General features: G+C 43.3%; 1 protein-coding gene across 5 annotated transcripts in view; it reads right to left on the reverse strand.

The window, feature by feature from the left end:
- Positions 1-1,670: 1,670 nt before the first annotated feature.
- The window catches only part of SASH1 (SAM and SH3 domain containing 1), a 259,869-nt gene continuing 235,157 nt past the window's right edge, over positions 1,671-26,382 (reverse strand). For all 5 annotated transcript variants that reach the window (XM_044924121.2, XM_006080289.4, XM_006080290.4 and 2 more), the window contains 9 exons: positions 25,713-25,856; positions 21,825-21,960; positions 20,399-20,568; positions 19,434-19,643; positions 18,494-18,644; positions 13,346-13,459; positions 8,310-9,442; positions 6,216-6,347; positions 1,671-5,052 (listed from right to left, as the gene is read on the reverse strand). In XM_044924121.2, coding sequence (XP_044780056.2) covers positions 4,789-5,052; positions 6,216-6,347; positions 8,310-9,442; positions 13,346-13,459; positions 18,494-18,644; positions 19,434-19,643; positions 20,399-20,568; positions 21,825-21,960; positions 25,713-25,856 — 2,454 coding nt within the window. In that variant the 3' untranslated portion in view covers positions 1,671-4,788. The remainder of the gene's footprint in view (positions 5,053-6,215; positions 6,348-8,309; positions 9,443-13,345; positions 13,460-18,493; positions 18,645-19,433; positions 19,644-20,398; positions 20,569-21,824; positions 21,961-25,712; positions 25,857-26,382) is intronic.

The raw sequence follows: 26,382 nt of genomic DNA on the forward strand, positions 1-26,382 counted from the left end.
GGTGACCAGAAGTCATCATAATTGAGATGAGAAACAGGGAGAGGATCAGACATTCGGTTTGGGAGGAGTGCTGAAGATAAACGAGGATGGTAGTAAATTGCAGTCAGATTAATTTTAACTCCTTTGGCTCCCACACAGGTATCTGGGGGTCCTTCCATATTGGGCTCAAACCTGGTTTGATTACGACCTTCGTGTATTTTGTTGCAGTTTCAGAGAGGGGACGGCTCATCTTCCTTGTCAGTGTTCTTCTCTGACACGGCGTAAGAGGAGCACTATGTGAGGAATTAGAGTGCTTCCAAACAATGCTGCCCATGGCCCCCTGACGCATGGGTGAATGGTCCAGACCTGCACCTGAGTGGGCCTCTACCCTCTCCTGCCTCTTCCCCCTGGTTCACACCCTCACACACACCCCTAGAAGTCCCGTGTACACTTCCCTCGGGGTCGATCCTCAGAAATAAAGTCAGTCATTATTATAGTGAATTATTATTATATTATTACAGAATAAAGAAAGTCATTATTCTAAGATGCCCCCAAGTAAGTTGTGTGGTGAGCTGAGAACCACCCTTTCCTTGTCTCCTTCCTGTAATCAAATTTATGTTCCTTCTAACGTCTAAATGAATACAACATAACCATCCACATATGAAGCCAAGTTGTAACAAATACCGATAATCCAATCAAGGTTTCTTAGGGATCATAAAAAATAATTGAGCTATAGAATCTTAGGAGCCAGCTTGAGATAAACAAGATTTGAGGTTTATGATCAATTCTTGAAAATAATGCCTCACTTCAGAGGAACCCCAAACTCTAAGAATACATGAAATATCCCCCTTTACAAAATGGATTGGGCGAGTGGGGAGTAAAACTATGATTTGTAAGACTTATCATGGTAAAGCTACCTTTACTGAAATCCACCAGTGGATTTAAACTATTCTATCAAAATTCTATACGTAACACAGCAATTCCACATGCTAAGTGAAAAGCTGTGGGGAAATGCTGTCATTCCTACATGGAAAAATGCTTATTCCGTTTTATTTGTAAACAGAGCATTTCTGAAAAGGCACGCAAACAGCGGTTGTAATACTGACCTGCAGTGTGAGGAACAGGTGGCCGGAAGAAAAGGAAAGGGCTGCTTTGGGGTTTGTAGCAAGTACCTGTATTATCTACTCAAAATGTTGAATTACACACTTCCTCCTAATTAAAAACACATTTTTATATCAATTGTAGTACACTAAGTTGAAAATGATTTTTGTCAAGTTGCTTAATTTCTAGGATATCCCAATCTAGAAGTTTTTCTCTCTCAGTGGAAGACTTGGATTGTTTCCATTTAACTACTGATTACCTATGATATTGGGCAAGTCTGTGTGGACTCAAACTCTTCATTGAAAAAAACGGGCTTAGACTAGAGATGACTTCCAAAATCTCCTTCTGGGCTGAGATGCTGTGCTTATGTGACTTGACTGTGCAATATTTGGAAAAAAAAGCTGAAATAAGTTGCCAAAGAGAATTTGAATGTGATAGTGAGTTTTGGTGAGCTGGCAGAAATAATGTGGCAGTATAGTTGTGTACAAATACTATTTTTGCAACATATTTTATTCTTAAACCACACCTCATTAATTCCCTTTCATTTCTACTCACCTTTGAAATACTTAGGGAACAACAAAAGAGACAGATTCAACTGAAGAAATTTATTTACTTTTTTTTCTAGGTACATAGATGACATAATTATAGACAAGTTTTGATACATAGGAAAACCCTTCTGTCCACCTCTTTTTGCTAAATGAATCATCACAATAATTTTTACAATTTTTAAAACAATACACAGCTTTCTTGGGCTGAAGCAATCGCAAGAACATATTGGTACTGGTATATTACAGCTACTTACAATGTTTAAGAACAGCAATGGAGAAAAATAAGTTATTTAAATATTGATTTCATATACAGAAAGTGCAATGTTGTTAGTTGTTATATAACTTGCTTGACAGTTTCTTGTTTCTCTATCAATTTAAAATCGAGATAACGTGGACTCAGACTTTTTTTTTCTGAAAATTATACAGTACACACATGCAGCGTTGACTTGGTGAACTGACTTTTGCTGCAATTATGAAAGCAAACTTTGCTCTGTCAGGAACTAATTTTCAACAGACTACTTATTTCCAATTTCACCCATACCTGGGTACAGGAAAAGAGAAAAGGGCCTCTGACTAAGGCAAGGCCATGAAAAATCTATCTCCTTGGTTATCTGGGAATGTAAGTAGTGGTTGGGGTTGGCTGCATTTCCTTATAGACAGCTTCAAAGAAAAAAGTGACACACAACGGGTGTGTAGCTACCTGAGCCGAACTGCCTCTCCAGCTTTCTCTTGTGCTTTCCTAAAACAACAGTGTTCACCCTTCCTCAACATTCTGCACAAGTGCAATGGATGAAAACCGGATATTGCTGAAGCCGACCACCTGCCTTCCGGCATCCACAGGCGGCCGCAAACCATCTCAGTCAAATATCACACACAAGCATTCAGGCTTCTCTAAGGTCAATTTAAAAGTTTAAAGCAAAAGAAGACCAAACAAATACTAAAAGTTTAAAAACAAAAGGATTTTAATAAAAAGCACAATAAAGTAAAAATCACCTCAGATCCCACAGACTAGGAAGCCCTTCCACTGAAAATGATTCATGGTCCCTGAATTTCACTTCTAGGCAAAGGCAATGATTTCCAAAGAAGAATGGAAAAAAAAAAAAATACGGTTTGGCATTCTTAAAAACTCATATTCAGAAAGTTCACTTTTCTGGCACCTCTTCTACATAAGTGAAAATCTTATGGTGAAAATGAACTAACACCAGGAAATTCACGTACGATTTTCCCTTCTCCTTTGCTCCTATGTATCACCTGACTATAGGACTTCCCTGGTAAGTGTGGTCTTTTAGCTCAGCTTCAACTCTGAGCAGGCTCTCTCACAAGTCACGCTGAGGCACCAAAAACATGGGGTGAGGAGCCCATCCATTCTAAAGCACCCTCTCCTTCACACGTGAAATCCCTTCCAATGACATAGTTACAGGAGAGCCTGCAGCCTCCTTACCCTTTCCATGGAATGTCGCATCCCACAGGAATGTCATAATGGGCTGAAGAGTTCAATAGAAATTTGGCCGCCTTAGCTTTTTCTTCTAGTGTTCCACAACTTCTTACATGGCATCTTATAGAAGGTGACTATTATTGAAGAAATATATATTATTCTTTAAAATGCATACCAAAAGCATGAAAAAAAAAAAATATCACCTGAGAACGTCCTTTTCCTCAGAAATATGGATCCAGATCTATTTTAAAGCAAATGGTAAAATGGCTTTGTAATTCATGAAAACACCTTCCCCCCCACCTCCCCTGAGGGATATCATTTGTTTTAATGAGTAGATAAAATATTACAGAACTTTTAAATCACGACTCTAAGCATTTCTACCATAAATGATCATACTCCATGCTTAAAATAGGGCTCATGATAAGAATGTAAAGGAAAATCATTTTATAAGCAACTGGGAACAATAATTTCTGTCTGCTAGAAAATCAGACAATAGATTAAAAGAGAATGCTGAAATCAGTTGGAAAAGAACTGAAAATATGCAACTATTTAATACATGGCCAATATAGTTTGTTTGGCTCCATAATGAACCTTTATTGTATTTAAGTGAATTACCCAAATAAGATGGAAAACAGTATTTTAACTATAAAACCAGGAAAAAAATCTTTTAAGATATCTTATAAACTATTTCCCTTTAAAGAACATCTTCCTTAAATATTCAACTGACAATGACTTTTTGCAAAGGTGATCTGTTATCCGATGACCGAATTTTGGAATGGATGTGGTCAAGATTCCAAGTCAATACCGCAGCACAATGACCAACATGGCAACAACACTAAAGTGATTAAATTAAAGATCATAACCTCAAACACACAAACATACTCTCACACATGATATCTTTGTGAATTTCAGCGAGCTTTTTACCAGATTTGTAGTTAGTTTAAAATCTGAAAGTCAACATGAATCCGGGCCTGATAAACACCCCTATAAAATAAGCCACGTTAGAGTGAGACGATTAGAAAAGCCCATTTCTGTTGGAAACATCCCACATACGTTAGATGGCAGTCTAAGCTGAGGATCTGGAACTACGGTTACAAGGTAGTGAACACTAGGTTAGATAACTGCTTAAAAGCTTACATTAAGGCAAATAAATGCTGATTTGCTAGAAAGCAATTATTAAAACATCTCTTGTTTACCTAAAGGAGAATAGGGCTTTCTTTTTCCAGTGCAGCCAGATTTTCTTACTTTTGAACACATGAGCCTGGTCAATAGTGTACAATCACTCCCGAGGCTGTTACTTTGGCCTGGCTAAAGCCCGTCTGGGCCTCAGGAACCCTGCAGGGTGACGGAAGGGTGAGGAACATGCTGAGACATGGGACAGGCAGCCTCTCCCCCTGCCCCCTGCCCTCGCCCAGCACACCAAGACAGACTGTGGGCAAAGCATTTGTGGCAAGTCGGCATCTTGGTTCTACTGTATCCTGAAAACAAAACTAAGTGCTTGTCTTTCCTTTGGGGGTCACAGAGAACCACACCAATTTCCTGGAGGGGGCTTTTCTGGAGAAGAGAAGGTCATCAGTCCCGTGCCAAGATTCCGAGTTCTGCTGGCAGCACACTGGGCCTTTCTCCTGGGTCTGGTCTGCATGTCCAGCCAAGGAGGAATTGCATCAGCATCATGAGCACAGTGAACGGGTGGCTCTTGTCCAGGGAGGCCCATTTCGGGCTTGGCTACATGGCCTCGGGGCCTGGTGGCAGTTTGAAGAGTCTGGCTGCAGACACGAGCTTGCTTATGTGTCTCTCCTCTGTGATGCCAGCCTCCTGAAGGCAAGTGTGGGACAGAGAAGGCACTTGGCCCAGGGTGCTAAAGCCCGCCTCAGAGAGGGCGCTGGCATACATGGGCAGACCGATGGAAACCAGCCAATCTGACACGGACGACACGTAGCCGGGAGAGAGGGGCTTCCTGCAGATTTCTGTGAGTCCACCGCTTGGGATCTAGGTAAACAAAGAAAGCGATTTCATCAAGATTTGACTGGTGCCACTGGAGAGCTCTTTCTTCTCTGCCTAAGAGGAGAGCTACTGAAATATTATATTTAATACTACACTATCAGAAAGGGATAATGCCATGAGATGTCAAAGCATCAAGAATTCTTTCTTGGCTTCTCAAGGTGAGACATATCCTCAAGAAAGTGTCTGAGGTCCTTGGAATTAGATCTAACCCCAATTATGTGTGGAAGTCTCCAAACCATCACCATTTATGTTTCTGGCTATTTTGTCTCATGGTGGTCACACTCTTCAATCAATGATCCCTATGGTGACTGAAGAAGTAAACCTATGTGATAATGTGAAAAAATAAGATACCCAGAAAAGCAATGATACTCATGTAGATTTTCTTCTGTATTTTGAATCTACATTAACATCCAGAAAATTAAGCCTTTATTATATTAAGCATTAATTAAAATTAATCAATTATAAAGAATTAAAAATACAATAATAAATGTTGGCTAGGGCAGGGAAATGAACATTTATATTTGACTTCTGTGAAGGCCAAGTGAGATACCTCTCAGAAAGGCAATTTACCACCAAATGTGCAAGTTCTTGAGATTTTCTGAAGTCTTAATGAAGCAAATCCTCTTGAAGGACTATATCCTCAGAAATTAGTCAACAAAGTCTATAGAATTTATTAACCAGGACATTCTTCATTCAATTATTTAAAATAAAAGTTTGGGGGAAAAATCTAAATGTCTTAATAATATGGAATTGGCTGAACTAAGACACACCTAATAGAACATTTTGAAACATGAATAATATAAAAAAATTTTCAGTAACAAAGAAATAGGTTCACAATCTGATAACTGAAAACATTAAGGTTTCCAACTGTACACGTACTATTATACACCTGCAGAGAAATAACCAAATGGATTTTTTTTTTTTTTTCACAGTTCTGGGAGATAATTTTCACCTTTTTCTTTCAGAAACTGTAGTTTTAAAACTCTGCAGGTTGAATACATATTACTTTCCCCCAGGTATCTCCCTTTGATATCTTACAAGGAATCCTGGTCTACTCAGTGGCTACCAGCATGCCCATCATTAAGCCCTACAACTGAATGGACTTCAGAAAGCTGGGTGAGGGGAGCCCTGAACCGTGGGCTGCTCACCGCCATGCGGTGCTGCTTCCGAAGCAGCTTAACACGGATCTGGTCCATGTTGGTGGCGACATCCCTTTCCGGCTGGTCTAAGTCTTCTGCATATCTCTGCACCAGGGCCTCAGGAATTCCACAGCGGCCGTGCTGCGAGCGAGAACAGAAATCTCTCAGCAAGGGTTGTGAGGATCTTTTTCTTTCTCCAAGAACAGCAAACATAAGGTAGGACAAGACATTTAGCTACTAGAAGTAGGACCAACAGTTTTAATTTGAGGTGCATATATTTTCTTTAGTGTCAGGACAAATATTTTAGAGAGAATATTTTACATCTTTATCTTTTAGGTAGTGATGAGCTCTGGAAATAACATTTTGAAAGATGGTTAAAGTAGAACACAATCCCCCTCCATTGTGGGGTCTAAGGTCTTCACCTCACTCTATGTGATCATTTTGCAAAAGGTTACTCCTGAAGGGCAAACTTGCGCTCTATAGATCATCTACTGTTGGTCCCTCAGCTACAAAGAGTTATACTAGGCCAGCATTTACTGTACAGTAGAATTCCCACTACTTTCCACTCAAAGGGGTTCATTCACTAAATATTAAGAAGGCAGAGGAGGAGTATTTTATCATAACGCATTCAAGGTCATAAGGCACTTATAACAAAGACTCTCAGGAATACATTAGAACAATTCATGCATTTCTAGGACTAACATACAGCTACATCTGTTTTCATGTATTTGTCTTCAAAGTCATTTTGATACTGGTAGATGTACTCTGGGCTTCCCCAGTGGCTCAGAGGTAAGGATCCTCCTGCAATGCAATGAGACTCAGGTTCAATCCCTGGGTGGGGAAGATTCTCTGGAGGAGGAAATGGCAACCCACTCCAGTGTTCTTGCCGGGAAAATTCCACGGATAGAGGAGCTTGGCACGCTATAGTCCACAGCGTCTCAGAGTTGAAAAGGACTGAGCGACTGAGCACATACACACAGTTCTACATGTTTGTGTTTCTCGCAAATGAGAAATGAGTTTTCATTATAGTTCTCAATGTTTTTGATACAATGGGGTATTTTATATAATCTTTTATCCCCAGTTAACCATACAGATATCATACAGTATAATTATTACATCTGAATGATGCTAAGTAGCACTTCAGTCATGTTCAACTCTGTGACCCCATGGGACTGGGGCCCACCAGGCTCCTCTGTCCATAGGATTCTCTAGGTAAGAATACTGGAGTGGGTTGCCATTTCCTTCTCCAGGAGATCTTCCTGACCCAGGGGTCAAACCTTCATCTCTTTTATCTCCTGCACTGGCAGGCGTGTTCTTTACCTCTAGTGTCACCTGGGAAGTCCCATTTACATCTGAACAGGGCTCCACTGGAGAAGGCAATGGCACCCCACTCCAGTACTCTTGCCTGGAAAATCCCATGGATGGAGGAGCCTGGTAGGCTGCAGTCCATGGGGTCACGAAGAGTCAGACACAACTGAGCGACTTCACTTTCACTTTTCACTTTCATGCATTGGAGAAGGAAATGGGAACCCACTCCAGTGTTCTTGCCTGGAGAATCCCAGGGACGGGGGAGCCTGGTGGGCTGCCGTCTTTGGGGTCGCACAGAGTCAGACACGACTGAAGCGACTTAGCAGCAGCAGCAGCAGGGCTCCACAGTTTTCAAAGTAGATTTACATTGATATTATTAACATTTTCTCCTATTAATACTTCTAAGAGGTACTTACGAAGGTTATTATTAATTCAATTTTACATCCAATGAAACAAAATGGGGATTTGTTAAAGTTTAAATACAAAGATGTTGAGTAACACATGGAAACTGGAGCTTTGTTTCAGGACCTGGTTCTAGTAATGACTGATAGTTCTCCTTGCAAAGAACAGTTGGCCAAAATTAAATACAAACAAGTGAAAGAAGAGAAGGGAAAGAAAAAGAAATCCCCCAAGGCTGTGTTTGCATTTAATCTGGACACTGTGCTCCTTGTTCAACTGAACACAAGGGCCCCCTGCCCTGCCACTGTCTGCCACCAGCTGCTGTCGGGGGGCAATGACATTGTTCCTGCCTGGCACCCCCAATTTACGGGGGTGGGGGGCCAGGGCCTCGGATACCTTATCAGAATAGGGCTCCTCGGTGAGGTCAATGCCTTCCGCCCGCAGCTTGTTCTCAGTGAGCATTTCTAGGTCCAGCCCGCGGGCGCAGGAGACCTTCCTGGCCAGCGCGGGCCCGAGCCGCACGCCGTGCTCCTGGAGGCTGGCGCTCTCGGGCAGCTCCGACAGCCAGGGTGGTGGCCTGGTGCTTGGTGGGCTGCCTGGCTCCGGCCCCGGGGGAGGCCTGGCCACCGCCACCGCCGGGGGACAGTCGCTGGGGCTGCCAGGGCTGCCCTTTTTAAGTGGCAGGCCGGGTGCGTCGGGGCCGGGGACGCCGGGGGGACCAGGAGGGACAGGATGCAGCCCGTTGGCAAGGCGCTCCCTGCTCTTCTTGGCGGGAACGGGCGGAGGCTGGACAGGAGGTTTGGCCTGCGTTCTGACCTCGGGGCCCCTCTGCTCAGCGTCCATGCCTTCTTTGGTGCCCGGGGGGTGATGTGTTCCTTCGAAATCGAGTCCTTTCCTATGACCCTCCAGAGGCGTCCGTGTTAAACTGGGTTTAACGGCAGGAGGCTGGGTGTCAAAGGTTTTGGGCAAACATGGAGGGGGGGATGCACCCCGTGAAAAGGGCCCCATCGGGCCATCCAGTTTCTTAGCAGTCGTTTTCTGAGGTTCAGAAAATCTCTTGCTTTGGGTCAGTAGCAGTGCATTGTCAACAGCAGAATCTCGTTTGGGGCTTGGAACCTTTGTGACGGAGGGGGCTGTCTTTTGTGGCACTTCAGGTACAATCTGAGGGGAGGGTTCTGTCACCTCGCCAGGCACATCTTTCTCAGGCTCTCCTTGAAGGTCGTCCAGGGAGTGGGACCGGGGCCAAGTCTCCACGGTCTGCGGGCCCTCCAGGGTCTCACAGCTCCGGCAGATGGAAACGGGGAGACTCCTTCGGTTTTTATTCAGATCAGTCACACACGGGGGATCACAGCTCTTGGAGGCGAGAAGGGTGAGACCACCGCCCAGCCTCCCCTCCCCTCCCTGCTTCAACACGTCCACTGACTTCGTCAAAGGCAAGGTTGGGTAGTTGCCCAGCTGGTTCCTGTTGAAAGACTTCAAGCCGGACTCGGTTGATGACTTGGCAGAGAGGCTGATTTTCCGAGTCTTGCCTACAAGGCAAGGAGAGATTTTTTACAATCGCATCTTAAAAAGCAAATCAATCAAATTGATATAAAAGGTGTGCTAACATTATTGAAATCTCCAACTCCCATATCCCGTTGTGGAATTACACTAAGGACATAAAATCACCACTGGTGACGCAGAGCTACTGTGGTTCCATTTTTATTTTTTAGAAAGAATTCTTCGTTTTATTAAAGGACTCAGGGAAATGAAAATTAATTGAGTTATGTGGAAAGAAAATATGCTGTGTCAGGCAATAATATAAATCTAGGCCTAATGTCTGTTTGCAGCTGTAGTCAGTGTGGAAGAAGGCATATCCATATCCCACTAAGGAACCACACTGATGGGATTTCTGATTAGAGTACAGTTTCCTAAGACCATGGTTGCAAAGGGGACAGGTTCTTTACACAGGGGAATCTCCAACCTCTGGGATCAAAGGCCCCATACTCTGAGGTGGAGCTGATAAAATAGTAACAGAAATAAAGGGTGCAATAAATATAATGCGCTTGAATCACCCCCAAAACATCCCTCCCTCCATCCTCGTCCATGGACAAATTGTCTTCCAGGAAACCAGTCCCTGGTGCCAAAAAAGGTAGGGGACCATTGCTTTAAATGGTATCCCCCCAAGGTTCACTGGTGACTACTGAACCCTCAAAACGTCTTTCAAGCCCTCAGTGCTTTTTGCTTTGTTCAAGCGTGTAAAATAAATGTATCCTGCAAACCGTCAGCCAATCCTGGTAACAATGAGTAAACAAGCTTAGGTGAGTCTACTGCCAGAGAGTCTTTAAGATACCAATACGGTTCTAATAACCACTGAAGCAACAGACCTCATTAAAGTAAACTGTCAGGCTGATAACTAAACTTATCAACCAGTCACAGTCTACTTACTTCACAATTGTTGACTGATACTAACTGCTTCTTCTGCTTGATGAACAGAGCTGCCTACGGTAACACTGAGGGCACCTGATCCCTGACCACTTAGGACTCCCTTTCTGTTTGAGACAAGTAAGCCATCTGGAATTTCCTATGGACTACCTCTGGGCTGTTAGGACAGGGAAACAACGAACAAGACTCATGGCCCTCAAATGGTCCTCTCCCTTGATATCGCTCTGTTCTTCGGTCATGCAGCTGAGGCATTTAAGATACCGCTGCTTGTGTGGCCCTGATGGATGGTCTACCTGGTAAATTGTTTTCCTTATGGACCTAATAGTTCCCAACAGTCAAATGTTGGTTTTTATTGCGAAAAGGAAAGGACATAGGAGACACACAATTTCGGTTTTATGGCTGCAGGTATTTTAGACGGAATTTATTCGCCTCACACCACAGTCAGCAAAGGCTAACTGGAAAGGAGAACGGTGAAGAGGTCAGAAAGGAAAAGATTACCACGGCATTCATAATGGTAAGAAAATTGTCTTTTTTTTTCAGAACATTGTACTTTTGAAATCAGTGATTTTCAAAGCAGGAGGATCCTTTGTAATGAAACTTCATTTATAAAACAGAGCAAAGTTGAAGTGTGGAGGTCGCTCAAGGCTGAGGCCAGCCCCTCTACCGTGGCCACCATCAGTCAGGCCACCAAGCGCCCCCTCCAGGCCTCTGGGGCTTGCAGGATCCCAAAGATCATAGATAAAAACCAGAGCTTCACGCAGCATGAGCTCCCGAATCAGAAGTTACAAACTGCAAAAGAGGCACTGCTGCTGTAAACCCGGTGTTTACTTCTCCACTCAATGAAAATACTTTCCTAGTAAAACTAGAGCAAAATCGTGCAGCTTGGTTTCATGTGTGAAAAAGCAAAGGTTGGGAAAGGTACCATATCCTTAACTACTTTGTGGATAAAGCAGAAAAATTTGGGCAGAAAATGTCAAAATCTAGTTTGAAAACATCTTTTAAAGTGCTTTTAGTTGGTTTGAATTGTGGACTTCCAGCAGTTTCCTATCTACACTGTATACTTCTCTGCTTTTCAAAGTGAAATTGATGGTTGATCCTATTGGTCCAAAACCTGTTTACTGAATGTCTTTTCATTAAACTATGAAATGCATTAAACTATGGAAGATATAAGTAAACCACTGATTCAAACTGAGTCCATCGTTTGTAGTGGGTGTGGGACCTGCTCCGCGAACTAAAAATACATATTCTCCAATAACTTTCAAAAACTAGACCATGAGGAGGGCTGGCCCAATGTGTAAAGTTTTGGGTACCATAACTCTGAGCCCCTAGTCATGCATGCTCTCTGAGTGGGAAGGAAGAACCATATCAGATGTGGGTAATTATATTCTTTCTGTCTAGCTGGTCTGAAGTTTTGAGATTTTTTTTTCTAATGAAAATGTAATATTTATGATTTAATCACATCCCCTTCATTCAGAGATCTAGCTTTCATAACAATTAAGCAATATTTGATAAAGTCAGACTTTTCACATTATTTTAATATGAATTTAGATATTTTCCTACTGAAATGATGATATACTGCTGCCATGATATATCTGTTTACAGAAGGAGTCACTCTGCTACTGCAGTCCCCGATCTGAATGTTCAGGGCCAGGCCTGCTTGGGTTTACGGTCTATTTAAGAAGAAAAACTGAGGTGATGGATGATAACGATCTGAAGGAACCAAACTTTCATGCCCTAGTTTTGTAACAATGTTCTCCGCGGGGCTTCTCGAAATTCTCATACTGAAATGAGAGACTCATGAACGACAGTCCTAAGCCCTAGGATATTCCTGCTCCTCAGAACAAATAAGCAAACAAATAGGCAAAGAGATCTTTTATGGAATATGTTGCCTTCTTCTTTGTTCCCCAAATAGCTCCACCTTCTTTCATCCAATCCACGATTAGAAAAGGTACTTATGATAACATATACAAACTATATATATAACATATACAAACAAATCCCTTCTGGCTTGAAGTTCAACTAAGCCCAGATACCCCTGGCTGATGTATGATGACATTAAGTAGTTAAGAGTTTGGACTTGAAAATGCTTATGGTATTGGAAAGTCAGGTCTAAAATACTGTTTACCATTCGGACTTCCCCTGGCAGTTCAGTGGTTAAGACTCTGTCTTCCAACGCACAGGGCTCAGGTTCCATTATCTGTCGGGGAACTAAGATCCCACATGCTATGTGGTGTGGCAAAACAAAAAAAATTGTCTACCATTGACTGCAAGACCATTAGGAGCCAGAGTGGTGCCAAGAGGAAGAGAACGAGAGCTTCAGTTATTGTTCAATTTCTCTTTAGCATCCTCACTTATAAACTATGCACTGCAGGATTTGAGTGATAATTAGCAAATTGCACACATATGCACCTAGCCCACTGCTTCATTCATAATCAGTGTTTACAAAATGCTAGGTATTTTTGATATATTACTACTTTATTTAAGTCTTAGAACAAGCTATAAAAGAGAAACTCATATTACCGATTTCAGAGGTAAGGGCAAGGGATGGCTGGAGATGTAATTGGACCCAAGTCTTTGGCTATGCACTCCAGGTCTCCCCACTCTAAACCCCCTTGACTTTTTTCATGGTCCAGAGGGAGAGGGAGGGCTAACCTCCGAGAGTTGCAAGACAATGGGAAGTTTGGGGTCCCTTTCTCTAACACACAAGTTTAAGCTCTTTCCAGTTAGGTGCTACTGCAGGATGGAAGAGTAACTAATGAAAAGCTCTCTCTACTCATCTCTCAGCATCATCCATTGCCTAGGTTCTTGAGAGATTTTCCTCCCACCTAAGGATCTGAATCAAGCACCAGTCGCCCTGGAAAAGCTCCTCTCCCTATTTCTAGTTTTCTCAAAAGCAATGGCTCAGGCTGAGGAAGACAGATAGTCATTAGCCAAAGCACAGACACCAAGAAATGGCCCAGAAGGCTTGCGTGTGACCATGCAGTTGTGATTATCTGTGCTGACAGTACCGTTTTCCAAATTCTCACTGCTTTCATAGCATCCTGAGTCTCGTGGAGAGCATCCACTCAAGCCCTGGCTGTCAACAAGCAGCTTCTCCTGGGATCCGGACTGGTCGCTGTTACCTAGAGAAGATGAACACACGGCATGGGATGGTAAGGGGAATGAAAAAAAAAAGCAGTTTTCAAATCCATCGCATCCCAATTTTATCCTCAGTTCTCACCATACATTTTTGAAGACTGAGATTTTGGAAGAAAACCAATTAAATGAGTGAGATCAGGACGTTTTTCTTTTCAAATCAAGTATCACAGGAAGCTAAGGCTGGAGAGAGAGCACAGAGGTGAAATGTCTTCTAAGTCACTCGGAGGATAACTGGCCTCAGGTCAACCAGGGAGAGGAGAAATTCAGAGCATCATATCAAAAGTGGGGGGAAAGCAACCACAGTCCTTTCTGAGGGCTGATACCACCAAGCAGGAGTAGAGAGTGAATAAATGGCCTTTTCACAAGGAGGAATTAGGCTGTATATGCTTTGTGGAGATCTAGAAGATTTGTGCTTCAAATAAGTTCCCACCTTTCCAAGTTTGGGAGCTGATATAAAAGTGAGCGTCAGACCTCCCTGGTAGTACAGTGGAGTAAGAATCCGCCTGCCACTTTGGGAGACATGGGTTTGATCCCTGGCCTGGGAGGATCCCACATGTTGTGTAGCAACTAAGCCCCTGCCCCACAACTACTAAAGCCTGCACGCCTAGAACCTGTGCTCCGCAACAAGAGAAGCCACCACAATGAGAAGCTTCTCACAAAGGGAGCAAGGCTGCCATAAAGGGGACATTAACCCCTAAACCCATGAGGAGTGAGTGAGTGAAGTCGCTCAGTCGTGTCCGACTCTTTGCGACCCCATGGACTATAGCCTACCAGGTTCCTCCATCCATGGAATTTTCCAAGCAAGAGTACTGGAATGGGTTGCCATTTCCTTCTTCAGAGGATCTTCCCAACCCAGCAATCGAACCCAGGTCTCCCGCATTGCAGGCAGATGCTTACACGGTTTGAGCCACCAGGGAGGTTAACCCATGAGGGGCCAGGGGCAAATCCTTTTGCTACGAATAGGTTGGAGGGTGTTTCCTCATTTTCCCTATTCCCTTTGTCTTGGGTTAGCATTTCTATTCCTGCACACAAAAGGTAATGACAGGAAAAGCTGAAAACACCCTCCAACTTGGAAACTGAGTACAGAATACCCTTAAGGTGGGTGACGGAAGGCTGAACGTCCTCATCCTAAGTAATCCTTCTAGAGAGAAGCATCAGATGCTTTCTGCTGCAAGTCAGCCTATAGAAAATCACATGGGAAGTCACATGGGCCTTCATCACCCACGCCGTGCAGCTCTGTACATTCTATAAATGGCACAGCTGACCTTATGCAGGTTCAAGGTTACAGGGAGATCGTCTTTCAATCATAAGACGGACTAAATGCTTGGTTGATAAAACAGGAAACAAAACATTTTCTACATAAAATAAGTAGTTGATGAATGGCTTTATTTTTCTCTTCACTTCCCCTCCTCCATCTCTCTCTCTCTCACACACACGCACACAAAACCAGAAATCTGATGTCTCTTCTCATCATTAAAAAAAAGTTGTGGGAAGACTGAGGGCTGCCACATACACACCAGCTGTTCCTACTGTCCACTGACCACTTCCTGTTTGTATTTCTCGCAAGGAAAGCATTTTATAACAGAAATCTTGGCAGATAAGCCCTTGAATTAGAGCACCAAAATAAGAAATGCTATTTTAAAAGTGATTAATGTAAAATTAACTAATTGGTAGCACAAGAGCAAACCCTTTCTCCTCCTCCACACTGAAAGTGGAACATTCTAGCGTGGTGTCCTCATTGTATGGAAGAGTCTGCGGATTTGGAATAGCCTCGGTTCTAGCCTAGTATGTTATTTAGGAAAATGATACTTGTAAAATGAGGGCTTTGAGCTATCAGTTACAACCCAGGAAGAGGAATCAATGCAGTTTGTCCCTGGTGAGATAGGTCAGTGCATTGCAGCGGCCAAAACAGATTCCAAAGTGCTGACCGATGGGAATAAAACAGAAAAGTTGTCCCCATCACTGCAGGAAAATGAGGACTGTGCCTGAAACTTTGGGGATGCCAGCCTACCACACAGCGGCATAATAACCTGAAGTTATTATGGGGAGTAAAGGGGTCCTTTGCAGTGCCTGAAAACATGTCAAGGAGACAGAGCCACCTTCTTCTTTCTCAAGGAGACAGAGCCACTTTCTTCCTGAAGGATATAATCAGCAGCTACTTGCAGGAATCCCACTATCAAATTTAGCAAAATTCCCTAAAACTAAAAGCCAGTGTTTCCCAGGCAGGTTGTCCTTCCTTAGGGAGAGTGAAGGGGCGGGGTATCTCTTAGATGGACTGTAAATCAAAGTCTTTTCCTCTCCCACGCTCACTAACATTAATGCCAAGGCACAAAGGAAGAAAAATGTGAGCTAGATCCATGAACATTCTCACAGTCAAGTGAGAATGAAGCACTGGGCTTGGGGCTAAAGCTTCATTTGGATATGACTTGAATTTGGACTAAATCTTTCCTCCATCTCATCACACACACACACACACACACACACACACACACACAGAGGAAGGAAAAGCATGCTAAGACCTTGATGAGACATCCAAACATCAAAAGGTACTTCTGCCCTGAGGACATGTGCCATTTTTCTGGAGAGTAGTTCTCTTGGGAAAAAATGGATTGTTGGATAGCAGGCCTTCCAACAGGCTTGCAAATTTATGTCTTTAAAAAGTAAGGATTGAAGTACAACAAAATGTTAACTTTAGTTGGATTTAGGAAGTGGATATGTGGATTTGTTTTTTCTCTCTACTTCCTCGCCTATTTGACATAATTCCTGATTACAATTCTTGTGAAAATGATTTTCTTAAAAGACAGCTTTCATTTGGCAGATGGAGGAGAATGGGTTTGGGATCAGTGGAAGGAATTGCTCTGGCACAATGAGAGTCTTTCCTGAATGGAGGAACCCTGTAGGAAGGCTGGCATTCCCCATGCACAGATGCAGTGAGAGAAGCTGGACCCGCCTGACTGCCAAGCAATGAGGCAGGTGTGTGTCTTGCTTCTGTGGGAGCTGAGATGGAAGATGAGTGAGACATCTCAGATCTCAGCAGATCCCTGGATCTGTCAACTCTGACAGAAACTGATGTGTTCCTCTAAGTTATCAGTTACTTAGTGTACTTCTAAAGCACAATGAATTTAGAATTGCTGAGTGTAGAATCTTCTCATCCTAGGATAATCCTGGATCCAGGCTCTTGGTGCTCACTGGCACCCTCGAGTCCTCTAACACCTTTTAGAACCACTAAAAAGAAGTATCACATTATATATAAAGGATGTTCTAAACAGTGGCACAGCACAGATTCAAAATGCGATTTATAAAGAAGCAGTGAGACTTCCTTAGACTGCTGGGTGGGCATCATGACAGGCAAAGATCCCCTTACCTATAAAATATCTCTGGGGCGGATCTCAGGACATGATCCCAGGAAGAACAAGGAGCCCCAGCCCTTGAGACAGACCCTGCCTTATATACTCAGAATTCAGCTTTGCTCCTTCTATGTTTGAATGCTAGAGGAAACATAACGGATGGGGTTTATCAACCAGCTGTTCTCAGTGGCTGAGGAAGAGCAAATGAACTATTTTATAGAGCAGATGTGGTCCAGGAGACTAGATAATTCAACATTAATTGATATTAATATAGCTGGTCAGCCTCCCAGGCACTGGGCCAGGCTCTGACACAACCTGGTCACGGGGCAACCCCTCACCCATGGTGTCTCCCAGGAAACTCCAATCCTAAAGAGACCCGGTTATAAATTGATATTAACTACGGAACACAGTTCCCTCCAAATCTATCCCCGAAGGCAGTGTGTTTATCTAGGGTTCAGACACCTATCTGATGGTGTGTCATCAGTTAATTTAGAGGAACAACCTATTAATCAGAAGTGAATTTAACTGCACTGAGACACTTCTGTGTCTCTTGAGTCTGGTACATTCGGTAATGCACCATTTTTTTTCCACCATTAACCATGGGTTTGGTGTGTCTTTTAGCAATGGAAATGCTATTAGCTACTGATATCCCTGAAGCAGAGCACACGAAAGAAAATACATTTGAATTCAATCACTGGAAAGGATGCTTCCCCCTTCATGATGAATAATCTCAGGAATATTTTTGATGTCAGACTGAAGAATAAAGAGCAAGATAAGACTGGGTTAATGGAGCAAAGGATACAGTGTATTCAAATAGACTACATAAAAGCTGTGAGCTCACTGAATTCTGTTCATGGACTGTAAAAATGAGCTATCATTTTGGCAGAGAAATCGCAATATGGAATTCTCTGCTCTACATATTCACTCGAGATGATTCCCTGCTTCTTTAACGCAAGCTGATGAATTTCATTTATTCATTAACTAACTCATTCAATCAGAAAACAACTCCAACTCCTCATGTGCTTTGAGAAGTAATTAACCCTTGGCAGGACAGGATACCCCAAGTTTGTCAGTCACTTTTGCACCTGGGTATTTTAATGACCTCCTAAAGGCTGTATATTCCACCAGCCCCCAAGGTGGCATGAACTATGTGTCTTAAGAAAAAAAAAAAAAAAAAAAAGTCCAAATAAAGAAAGAAAAATACAATTCAATATTCAGTGAAAAGGTACAGGGTAGTAAGATTTTCTTTTGCTCCTGCCTTGGCATTGGGAATCTATGTCTCTGTGCTGTTTGACATAATACAAAATTGACCTTGGCTTTGGAAAGAGTAGGGCTTCCCTGGTGGATCAGATAAGGAATCAGCCTGCAATGCAGGAGACCCTGGGTTCGATCCCTGGGTCAGGAAGATCCCCTGGAGAAGAAAATGGCAACCCACTCCAGTATTCTTGCCTGGAACATTCCACAGACAGAGGAGCCTGGCGGGCTACAGTCTATGGGGTCACAAAGAGCTGGACACGACTCAGTGACCAACACGTTCACATTTTGGAAAGAGCAAGATCAAATGAGGGACGCTGGGGACATAAGCACATATTAGCAGCTTATGGGATGCCTCCTGGTGACCTGAGAATGAGATGGATCCCACTGAACACATCTGGGCTGTGAGGGACTCACTGTCATATTCCTGTAACAGTTCCACTGCTGTCAAGAGAACAGCTCTGTGCTCTGGGTCCCTGATATTTAACTCGTCCAAGTCCTCCTCCTCTAGGAGCTTAAAGGTGTCCAGATCTTCATAGCCATTGAACAGGAAAGTGGGCATGTGCTCCTGGGAGGGAAATAAGACAGAAGAGACAGCTCAGCCACATGGTCCACGACCAACAACCAGTCTCAAACCCCTAAACTCTTTTTCCATAGCCACTTTTATGCGAATTCAAAAATTAATAAGTATCTTTCTAACAGTCTGTACCCCCCAGTTCTACAGCTCAGTGGGCAAGCGGGGCACTTCACTAACCATGGGTTAAGAAAGTATACACTGAAAGCTGAGGTGGACTCCACTGGCCTGCATTTTCATTGTGCCCTGGCTGTGAGCTGATGCCTGCAATGCCACCCAGCGTGTGGTGGAGGAGACACTTCTTTCATCTGGAGCCCAGCTCAGAGAGACCTGTGACTTCCCCAGGAGCAAGATAGCTTTGCAAGGAGGAAACAGGTCATACCATGTAGACCCACCTTACTAGATGCTGGGGGTAAAGGTGGTGGTGGTGGTGGGGGCAGGGAGAATCCTCTAGACCTCTGAGAGGCCAATCGGGATGCCAGGAGCCTGTGCTTACTGCCTTTCCTGGTAGTGGCTTGAAGCTCACAGCTCTTTGAAAGTTGCTCTTTGGACTAGGAGGAAATTTCAACCCAGAGTTTTCTCTATCACCCTCAAGGGAGGTAAAGGATAGTGTTACGGTGCTGATAATACTAATTCTATAGGATAATGGTACTCATCATAGCCATGGGTCATTCTTCTTGGACGACACAGATCACCCCACCCTTCCCTGAAAGTGCCCTTGCTTGCTTAGTTTAGGAGAAGGTAACGTGGGGTCCGGTGGGGCCAGAACAGGACGGAACTGACTTTGAGGTTGATCCGATCCAGGAGGTCCTCCACTGACTTCGGCTGAGGGGGTCTCCCTTTCCTCCTCCTCCTGGTGGCACGCTTGGGCTTCTCCTCTTCCTCGTTGAGCACGTCCACGTAGATGAATTTGAACGTGCCCACCTTGTTGTTCAGCAGGCCCATCCAGGTGCCCATGGGGGGTTTGCTGATTATATCAATGATGTCTCCTTTCTGTGGCCCAGGGAAGAAGGATCTTTCCATTAGGTACATTTCCAAGCATGAATCATCAATCCATCAGAAGTGTCAATCATGTGATGTGAAGATGCTATGAAGATTAGAATCTGGGCTCCACGAGTCACCTGATATGATTGGGAGTATGGCAGAGACCACAGAGAGAACTCCTGATTGTGCAGGATCCCACTGAGGCCCGAGATCCCATCCCCTCCACCTTCCTGCCCCAGAGGATGGTGGCTCAAGGTGTCCACCAGGGCTCACGGCTGGGTGGGCACCTGGCTCTCTGAAGGCCTTGCCCTCACCCAGAGAGCTCCTACTTCTTGGAGAAAAAATTCCCACCAATCAGAGGTCAGTAGTAACCCCTGCTCTATACTTGCTTCATACATTTTGTGAAATCCCATCTGCTCCATAAGGACGTCACTGATCACATCAGCGAAGTCAGTCATGTCCTTTCAGTTGGCAAAAGCACTGAGCCTGGAAGGTGAAGGGCAGTGGGAATTCTAGAGGGAAGCTGGGGTCAGATGACAGGGCCAGCGTGGTGATAAGACAGAATTAACACAAGACCCGCCTCTATCCCCAAAGGCGGGCTGGTTCTCTGGTTTTTCACTGCAGAAGAGACCAATGTATCAAAGGAGCAGATGCGTTGGCCAGTCTGCACCACAAGAGCTCAGCATTCAACACAAAGGAGAAGAGAACGGGTCCTAAAGCCACAGGGCACCCGGGGTGACTGCTCTGAGGTCAAGTAAACACACCTTGAGCTTGAGCGAGTCTGTGTCGTAAGGGCTGGGCGTGAAGTCGGTGTGCACCCTGGCGCGCCCACAGAACGGGCCCCGGTACGGGGGCTCCTCGTCATCACCATCTTCCGACTTGACACTCTCCCTATTGCTGGTTGAGGAATCGGTGGTGCTCACGGTCTGACCACCTGTAGGGAACACACGCAGAACTTGGGTCAACGCAAATTCCCTGCACAGCAAAGCTGGCGACTCTGAAGCTATCACAGACTAGGAAGGTAAGGGCCAGAGGAAAGCAGTCATGAGCCTGACCTGAGCAGAGGCCAGGGGACGATCTGAGTTTTCTGAGTGTTCTCCCTAATCAAGCCCCTAATTGGACAAGGGACTCCAGCAAGTTATCTTTATGACCAGGGAAGCCAGGTGACATGGAAACTCTCTGATAGGAGACACCAGCCTTAACCTTTATAACCTCCCGTTTGTCAGGTATACTGTCTTTACCCCATTTTACAGATGAGGAAGCTCAAAGAGGTCAAGTAACTTGCCCAAAGCCAAATGCTTTTTAAGTAGTGGGTTTAAACTTGGGTCTCTTCCCCCACAGTGCTCAGCCAACACCACCATTGGGTTAGGAGTGGTTCAACAGTGTGTGTTTTAGGGACATTTGTCATTCTCCTTTCATCTCCCCCCCAACCCCCGGTTCTTAGTTGACGAAAACTAAGATTACTAATAAAGTTTTCATCAACATTTTGTATTCATAAAAGTTAAGAAGACATTAGCTTTCTTTGTAAAACCAGAAGAGAATTATTGGGACGTCCCACTACACCAAATGCATCAGGGGAAAATAATGTCACGTTATTGTGTTGAATTCTGCACTAAAACATTTTTTTGATTAAAGATTGCCAATTGGAGAGAAGCATTTGTCTTCTCTTTTACTAACCCCCCACTAACATGCTAATAAAGGAATTGGATTCACCATGACAAAGAACATGGCAGAGGGCAATGCACTGATCAGAAACTTCTATCAAAATCTCTTAAGACAAAAAAGTGGTCAGAAGATCGCTGGTTGGTACTGCAGATGGAGGATGCGCCCAGAGGTCAGGAAAGCAGCGTGTGCGCTGCAGAACCCGGGTCAGCCCCTTTATTCTGCTGGTCACTGTCATCAGCGTTTCCCCTTGACTTCCTCCCTTCAGTCTCCATATCTTCCGCTAATGTGCTTTCCTCTCTCTCCCCTCCGACCAAAATCATTACCCTCTTGTTTATGCTACTGCTAGACATCGGCTACTGAACAAATAGGACTCTAGGGCCAGGTATTTTTCAGGTCTGTCTCCGTAACAGCACCCTAAGGGTAAGAACTCGGTCTTCTTTATCTTTAAATTGCCTGAACCTGACACTCAGCAAAAGTCTGACTTAGACGCCAAGGAAATCATCTATGATTGCAAACTGGACTCACTCATCGAGCTTTGACCGCTCAGAGAACTCCGCAGACTCTCCACAGAACCTCCGGCTTTGAGCTTGGGCTTGTCCATGTGTTCACTGTCAGGCTGAGAGGACGGAGGCGAGCCCGGCATTCCATCAAGGCCTGAATCCTGAAATGAGTTTTGACAAAATTACATTTTGTCAGAGGGGATGTGTATCTTTTTGTAATACACAGCTGCCTAGCAATGAAATCAATCGAATTCATCTTTATACTCATGTCTGATGCTTTACCCAAAATACACCTTCATTTTAATCTATATCCTGCTTCATCTTCAAGTTGTTGCTCACGTAACTATTAATTAAGCACTCAAAAAGTGTTTTTCATGCTCTAATAGATGTTCTTGAAAAAAAGATCTCTACCTTGGAGACAAAACATTTCGTTAAAGGCTTAGAGACTCTTTACATACTCCCTAGTTCAGTAATAAAGTGTTAGCAGCGCAGTCATGTCCAACTCTTTGCAACCCCATGTATTGCAGCCCACCAGGCTCCTCTGGCCATGGAATTCTCCAGGCAAGAATACTGGAGTGGGTAGCCATTCCCTTCTCTAGAGGAATCTTCTCGACCCAGGGATCGAACCTGGGTCTCCCACATTGCAGGCATATTTTTTACCATCTGGGCCACAAAGCTGGACCTCAAATGTAGATCAAATACAATCCACTAGTGATGTAGTGGGAGAAGGCAATGGCACCCCACTCCAGTACTCTTGCCTGGAAAATCCCATGGATGGAGGAGCCTGGTGGGCTGCAGTCCATGGGGTCGCTAGGAGTCGGACACGACTGAGCGACTTCACTTTCACTTTTCAGTTTCATGCATTGGAGAAGGAAATGGCAACCCACTCGTGTTCTTGCCTGGAAAATCCCAGGGACAGGGGAGCCTGGTGGGCTGCCGTCTCTGGGGTCGCACAGAGTCAGACACGACTGAAGCGACTTAGCAGCAGCAGCAGTGATATAGTATCCAGAAGTACTATCAGAAAATATTTTATCTATTTGAAGGGAAATTTCTACATTAAAAAAAAAAGTGTATTCCTTGTTTTTGTTTTTTAAAATAGAGATCAGATTTTTATATTTCTATTTACACAAATTATTGAAATTGGCTAATAAAATACCCACTTAGGACCCAGATACACAGTTGACCCTTGAACAACACAGGGGTTAGGGGTGCCGACCCAACTTGCAGTCGGCTCTCTTTATCTGTCATTCCGTATTTGTGGATTCAGACGACCAGAGTCGGACATGACTGAAGCATCTTAGCAGCATCAGAGGCAGCAGCAGTACGTTGTATAGTGCTGTAGAGTTTACTACTGAAAAAAAGCCACCCATGAGCCGACCTGTGCAGTTCAAACCTGTGTTGTTCAAAGGTCAACCGTACCTCAAACATACCATTTTTCTGTCTAAAATACAGTTTCCGTAAGTCACCCTACGAGTTTAGCTTCATTGACTTCTTCTAGTTTGTTGTTAGTAAAAAGCCGTCAAGCCTCTTTTAGATCCGAATGGTGAGAGCAGTGACTGAGCAGAACGTCTCGCTTTTGGGGTGGCTCGGTATCCATTAATTTGGCAGGCCCTCATCTGCACGTGTCACATGCTCATTTGATTTGAAGTGCTATATAGACAGACACTATCACATTTTTAAAAGTCTGCAGTCAGAATGGTTTACTTGCCCAAACAGAACAGTCTCTGTCATACTACACAGCCACGTGAGCACAAAACCAGCTAAACGAAACCTGTTATTTGCATAGTGCCGAATCATCAGAAGGGCTCTGAGAGATTCTGTGGGGCCCTGCAAACTTTTAAGGACAATCAAAAGGGCAGCTTCTGATCCAAAACACACTTCTGCTTTCCATTTAAGAAAAGAGAGCAAACAACCTTAGCAACAACATAAAGAGAGGCGCATTATTAGGAAGTTACTGAAGCTGGAAAGGATGAATTCCTGAGGAGGTTGGTTTTCATTCCTCTTTTCTGAATCATAAAATAAACCACCTATCCAATTAAAATCTTCTAAAAATTCTTCTGGAAAAAAATCTCACATTTTGAAAAACACCAATATGAAATATACATCTCTGATAGTGTATGTTCATAAGGCTCTTAAAAATTATTAATTCATTCATCACATTTATTGCATACCACAGGTACTATTTCAGATGCTGGGCATATAGCAGGAACAGAGCAGACAAAAATCCTTACCAGAAGAGTTGATATATTTAGTAAAAAGATTTTTTTTAAGCCTTACAATGTTAATTTCCTTTCTCTAAAAAGCACTATAATGATTCCTTCTTTTTTTGCTTTTGTGAAATGACTGTTCTAAATAAACAGGAAAATAAAAATACAAGGCATCTATATAGCAGTAAAATTACAGAGAAATGCTCAAAATGACATGAAAGCTATATGCTAATGATCCACAAAGCAAAAAAAAAACAAACAAAAAAAAAAAAACCCAGGAATATGTTTACAAGAGCTTTTAGTAGATAGTTCAATCTGGGGGAAAAAAATCAACTAAATAATAAGTGCTTTAAATTCATGCTTTCATTGGCATGTAGTCTGTCTCGTAGAAGCATGTGCAGTCTGCCCCATTGCTGGGTAGAAATATAGACTTTCCATCACTCCCACATCCATAGATTCAAGAAAGGAAAAGAATAAGGGTAACATTCAGGGAGTCCGGAGGAAGCCAGACATCCCCTGTAGGTATAACAAGCCCCAGTGTCTCATGTCTCAACCTGGGCACTCTCGGTATTTTGCATGGTTAATTCTTTGTTGCAGAGGCCTGTCCTGTGCCTTGTAAGATGCATCCTCAACACCACTCCACCCTAACCCATTGCAAGTATCAAAAATGTCCCCAGCCGATGCCCTGGGGTTGGTGGGGGAGCAAAATCACCGCCCCCACCCTCAGCACCCCATGAGAACCACTATAATAAACAGAAGACGCACAGGCTTTGTTTGAATAACAGGGCAGGAGGCTGGGCTAGCTGGTGCTGAGTGATTCAGACACGGAATTTAGCTCACCGTGTCCACTAGAGGGCAGCAGCTGAGCAAAAATGTCTGTTTCATTTTGTAGCTAAAGCGGCATTACCCACGTATTTCAAGTTAGACAACCAGCTCACACAGGATGACTTCAGCAGACTACAGAAAGAACACTATAAAGGTGTCAGAGGAGAGTGTTTTGAAATTTTAATGGTCAGAATTATCTCAGGCCCAGCTTTCCAAGTGTCTTTATTCCTTCCACCCATAAAAAGAAGGTCATATTCCTAGTGATGAAATTATAGAACTGGGGGAGGAGGCGTTGTCAATTCTGTGATATCTTAATGTTTGCAGATAAGGCTATTTAGTGAACACACACACCCCTGCAGAAACACAATTATTATGTAAGTCCTGCAGCTAGGAAACACTTTCTCAGTTTATTTCTCTGACTTGCTATGTGCTCCTAAGAACAACTTACACTACATTTATTTGAAAAGTCTGCTTCATAAGAAAATTTGAGTGTCTCTTTAAGGTTTGATTCTGGTGACATCCATTTTGAAGGCAGGGATATTTTAGAAAATAAAATCCTTCCTTTGTTTTCTAAATTTTAGTGCTAATTTTTACTACAGAATAATCATTTCTTTACATGTCTGTCTCTTTTGCTCATCTGTACATAGAACACAGGACCTGATTTGTATTCCCAGCACCAAACCTGGTGCTCGCATGACCCTAAGTGCTTAATAAATATTTGCTGAATCCACTGTTTGTCTACACAAACTAGGCATGGTCCTGGAGCCTGCTTAATGCCAATGAATGTATTTAGCACCACTGAAAAATCTCAAGACAGACCACCCCCAGCTTTTATTGTTATGCGAAAGAAGCAAGAGGGTATTTGCTTGACTGTCACATACCTGCTCAGAGACAGAGCTGCTATATTTTTTAGACATTCTCTTCCTCATTGTCTCTTTCACGGATTTCACCTTTTTTCCAAGAGAGATTCGGGAGGCAGTGGGTGATTTGATTACTTCTTTATACACAAAATCTCCTTCTTTACCCTGCAAAACAAAATTTATTAAGTATCTTTAATCACAGAAAATGAAGCCCCAAAACAGGTTTTATTATTCAAACCATGAATGTCCTACCTCTCAGCAAAATGTTGGCATGCTCCAGGATCTCCACATTTTTCTTATGTTAACTCAGTGCTGTTATTTATCTTTATGATTAAAAATTAAAGCTACTGACTAACTGGCTTATGTTTATTTGTTTAAAGTGGAATATGAGTAGTTTTATTTAAACTTAGTATGATATATTCTTCTCCTATTGCATTTTTTCCCACCAGTTTAAATACCCAAGGGGACTGTGTTTCATCAATAAAGAATGATTTAGATGAACCAGTGTTCACTTAATCTCAGCATGGGGAAGAAAAAAAGGATAACACTACTGAGTCACCCAAGAAAGTGGTAAGAACAAAATGGCAAAACTCAATCATTAGAAGTCCATCACCTGATCAGATTTATATCACTGAAGCATTTTGTGTGGTCAACTCCTAACCATGCATAAATTTATTTTTCCCTGAACAAG

Source organism: Bubalus bubalis, chromosome 10 (genome assembly GCF_019923935.1).
Source record: "Bubalus bubalis isolate 160015118507 breed Murrah chromosome 10, NDDB_SH_1, whole genome shotgun sequence".
NCBI classification, from domain to species: Eukaryota; Metazoa; Chordata; class Mammalia; order Artiodactyla; family Bovidae; genus Bubalus; species Bubalus bubalis.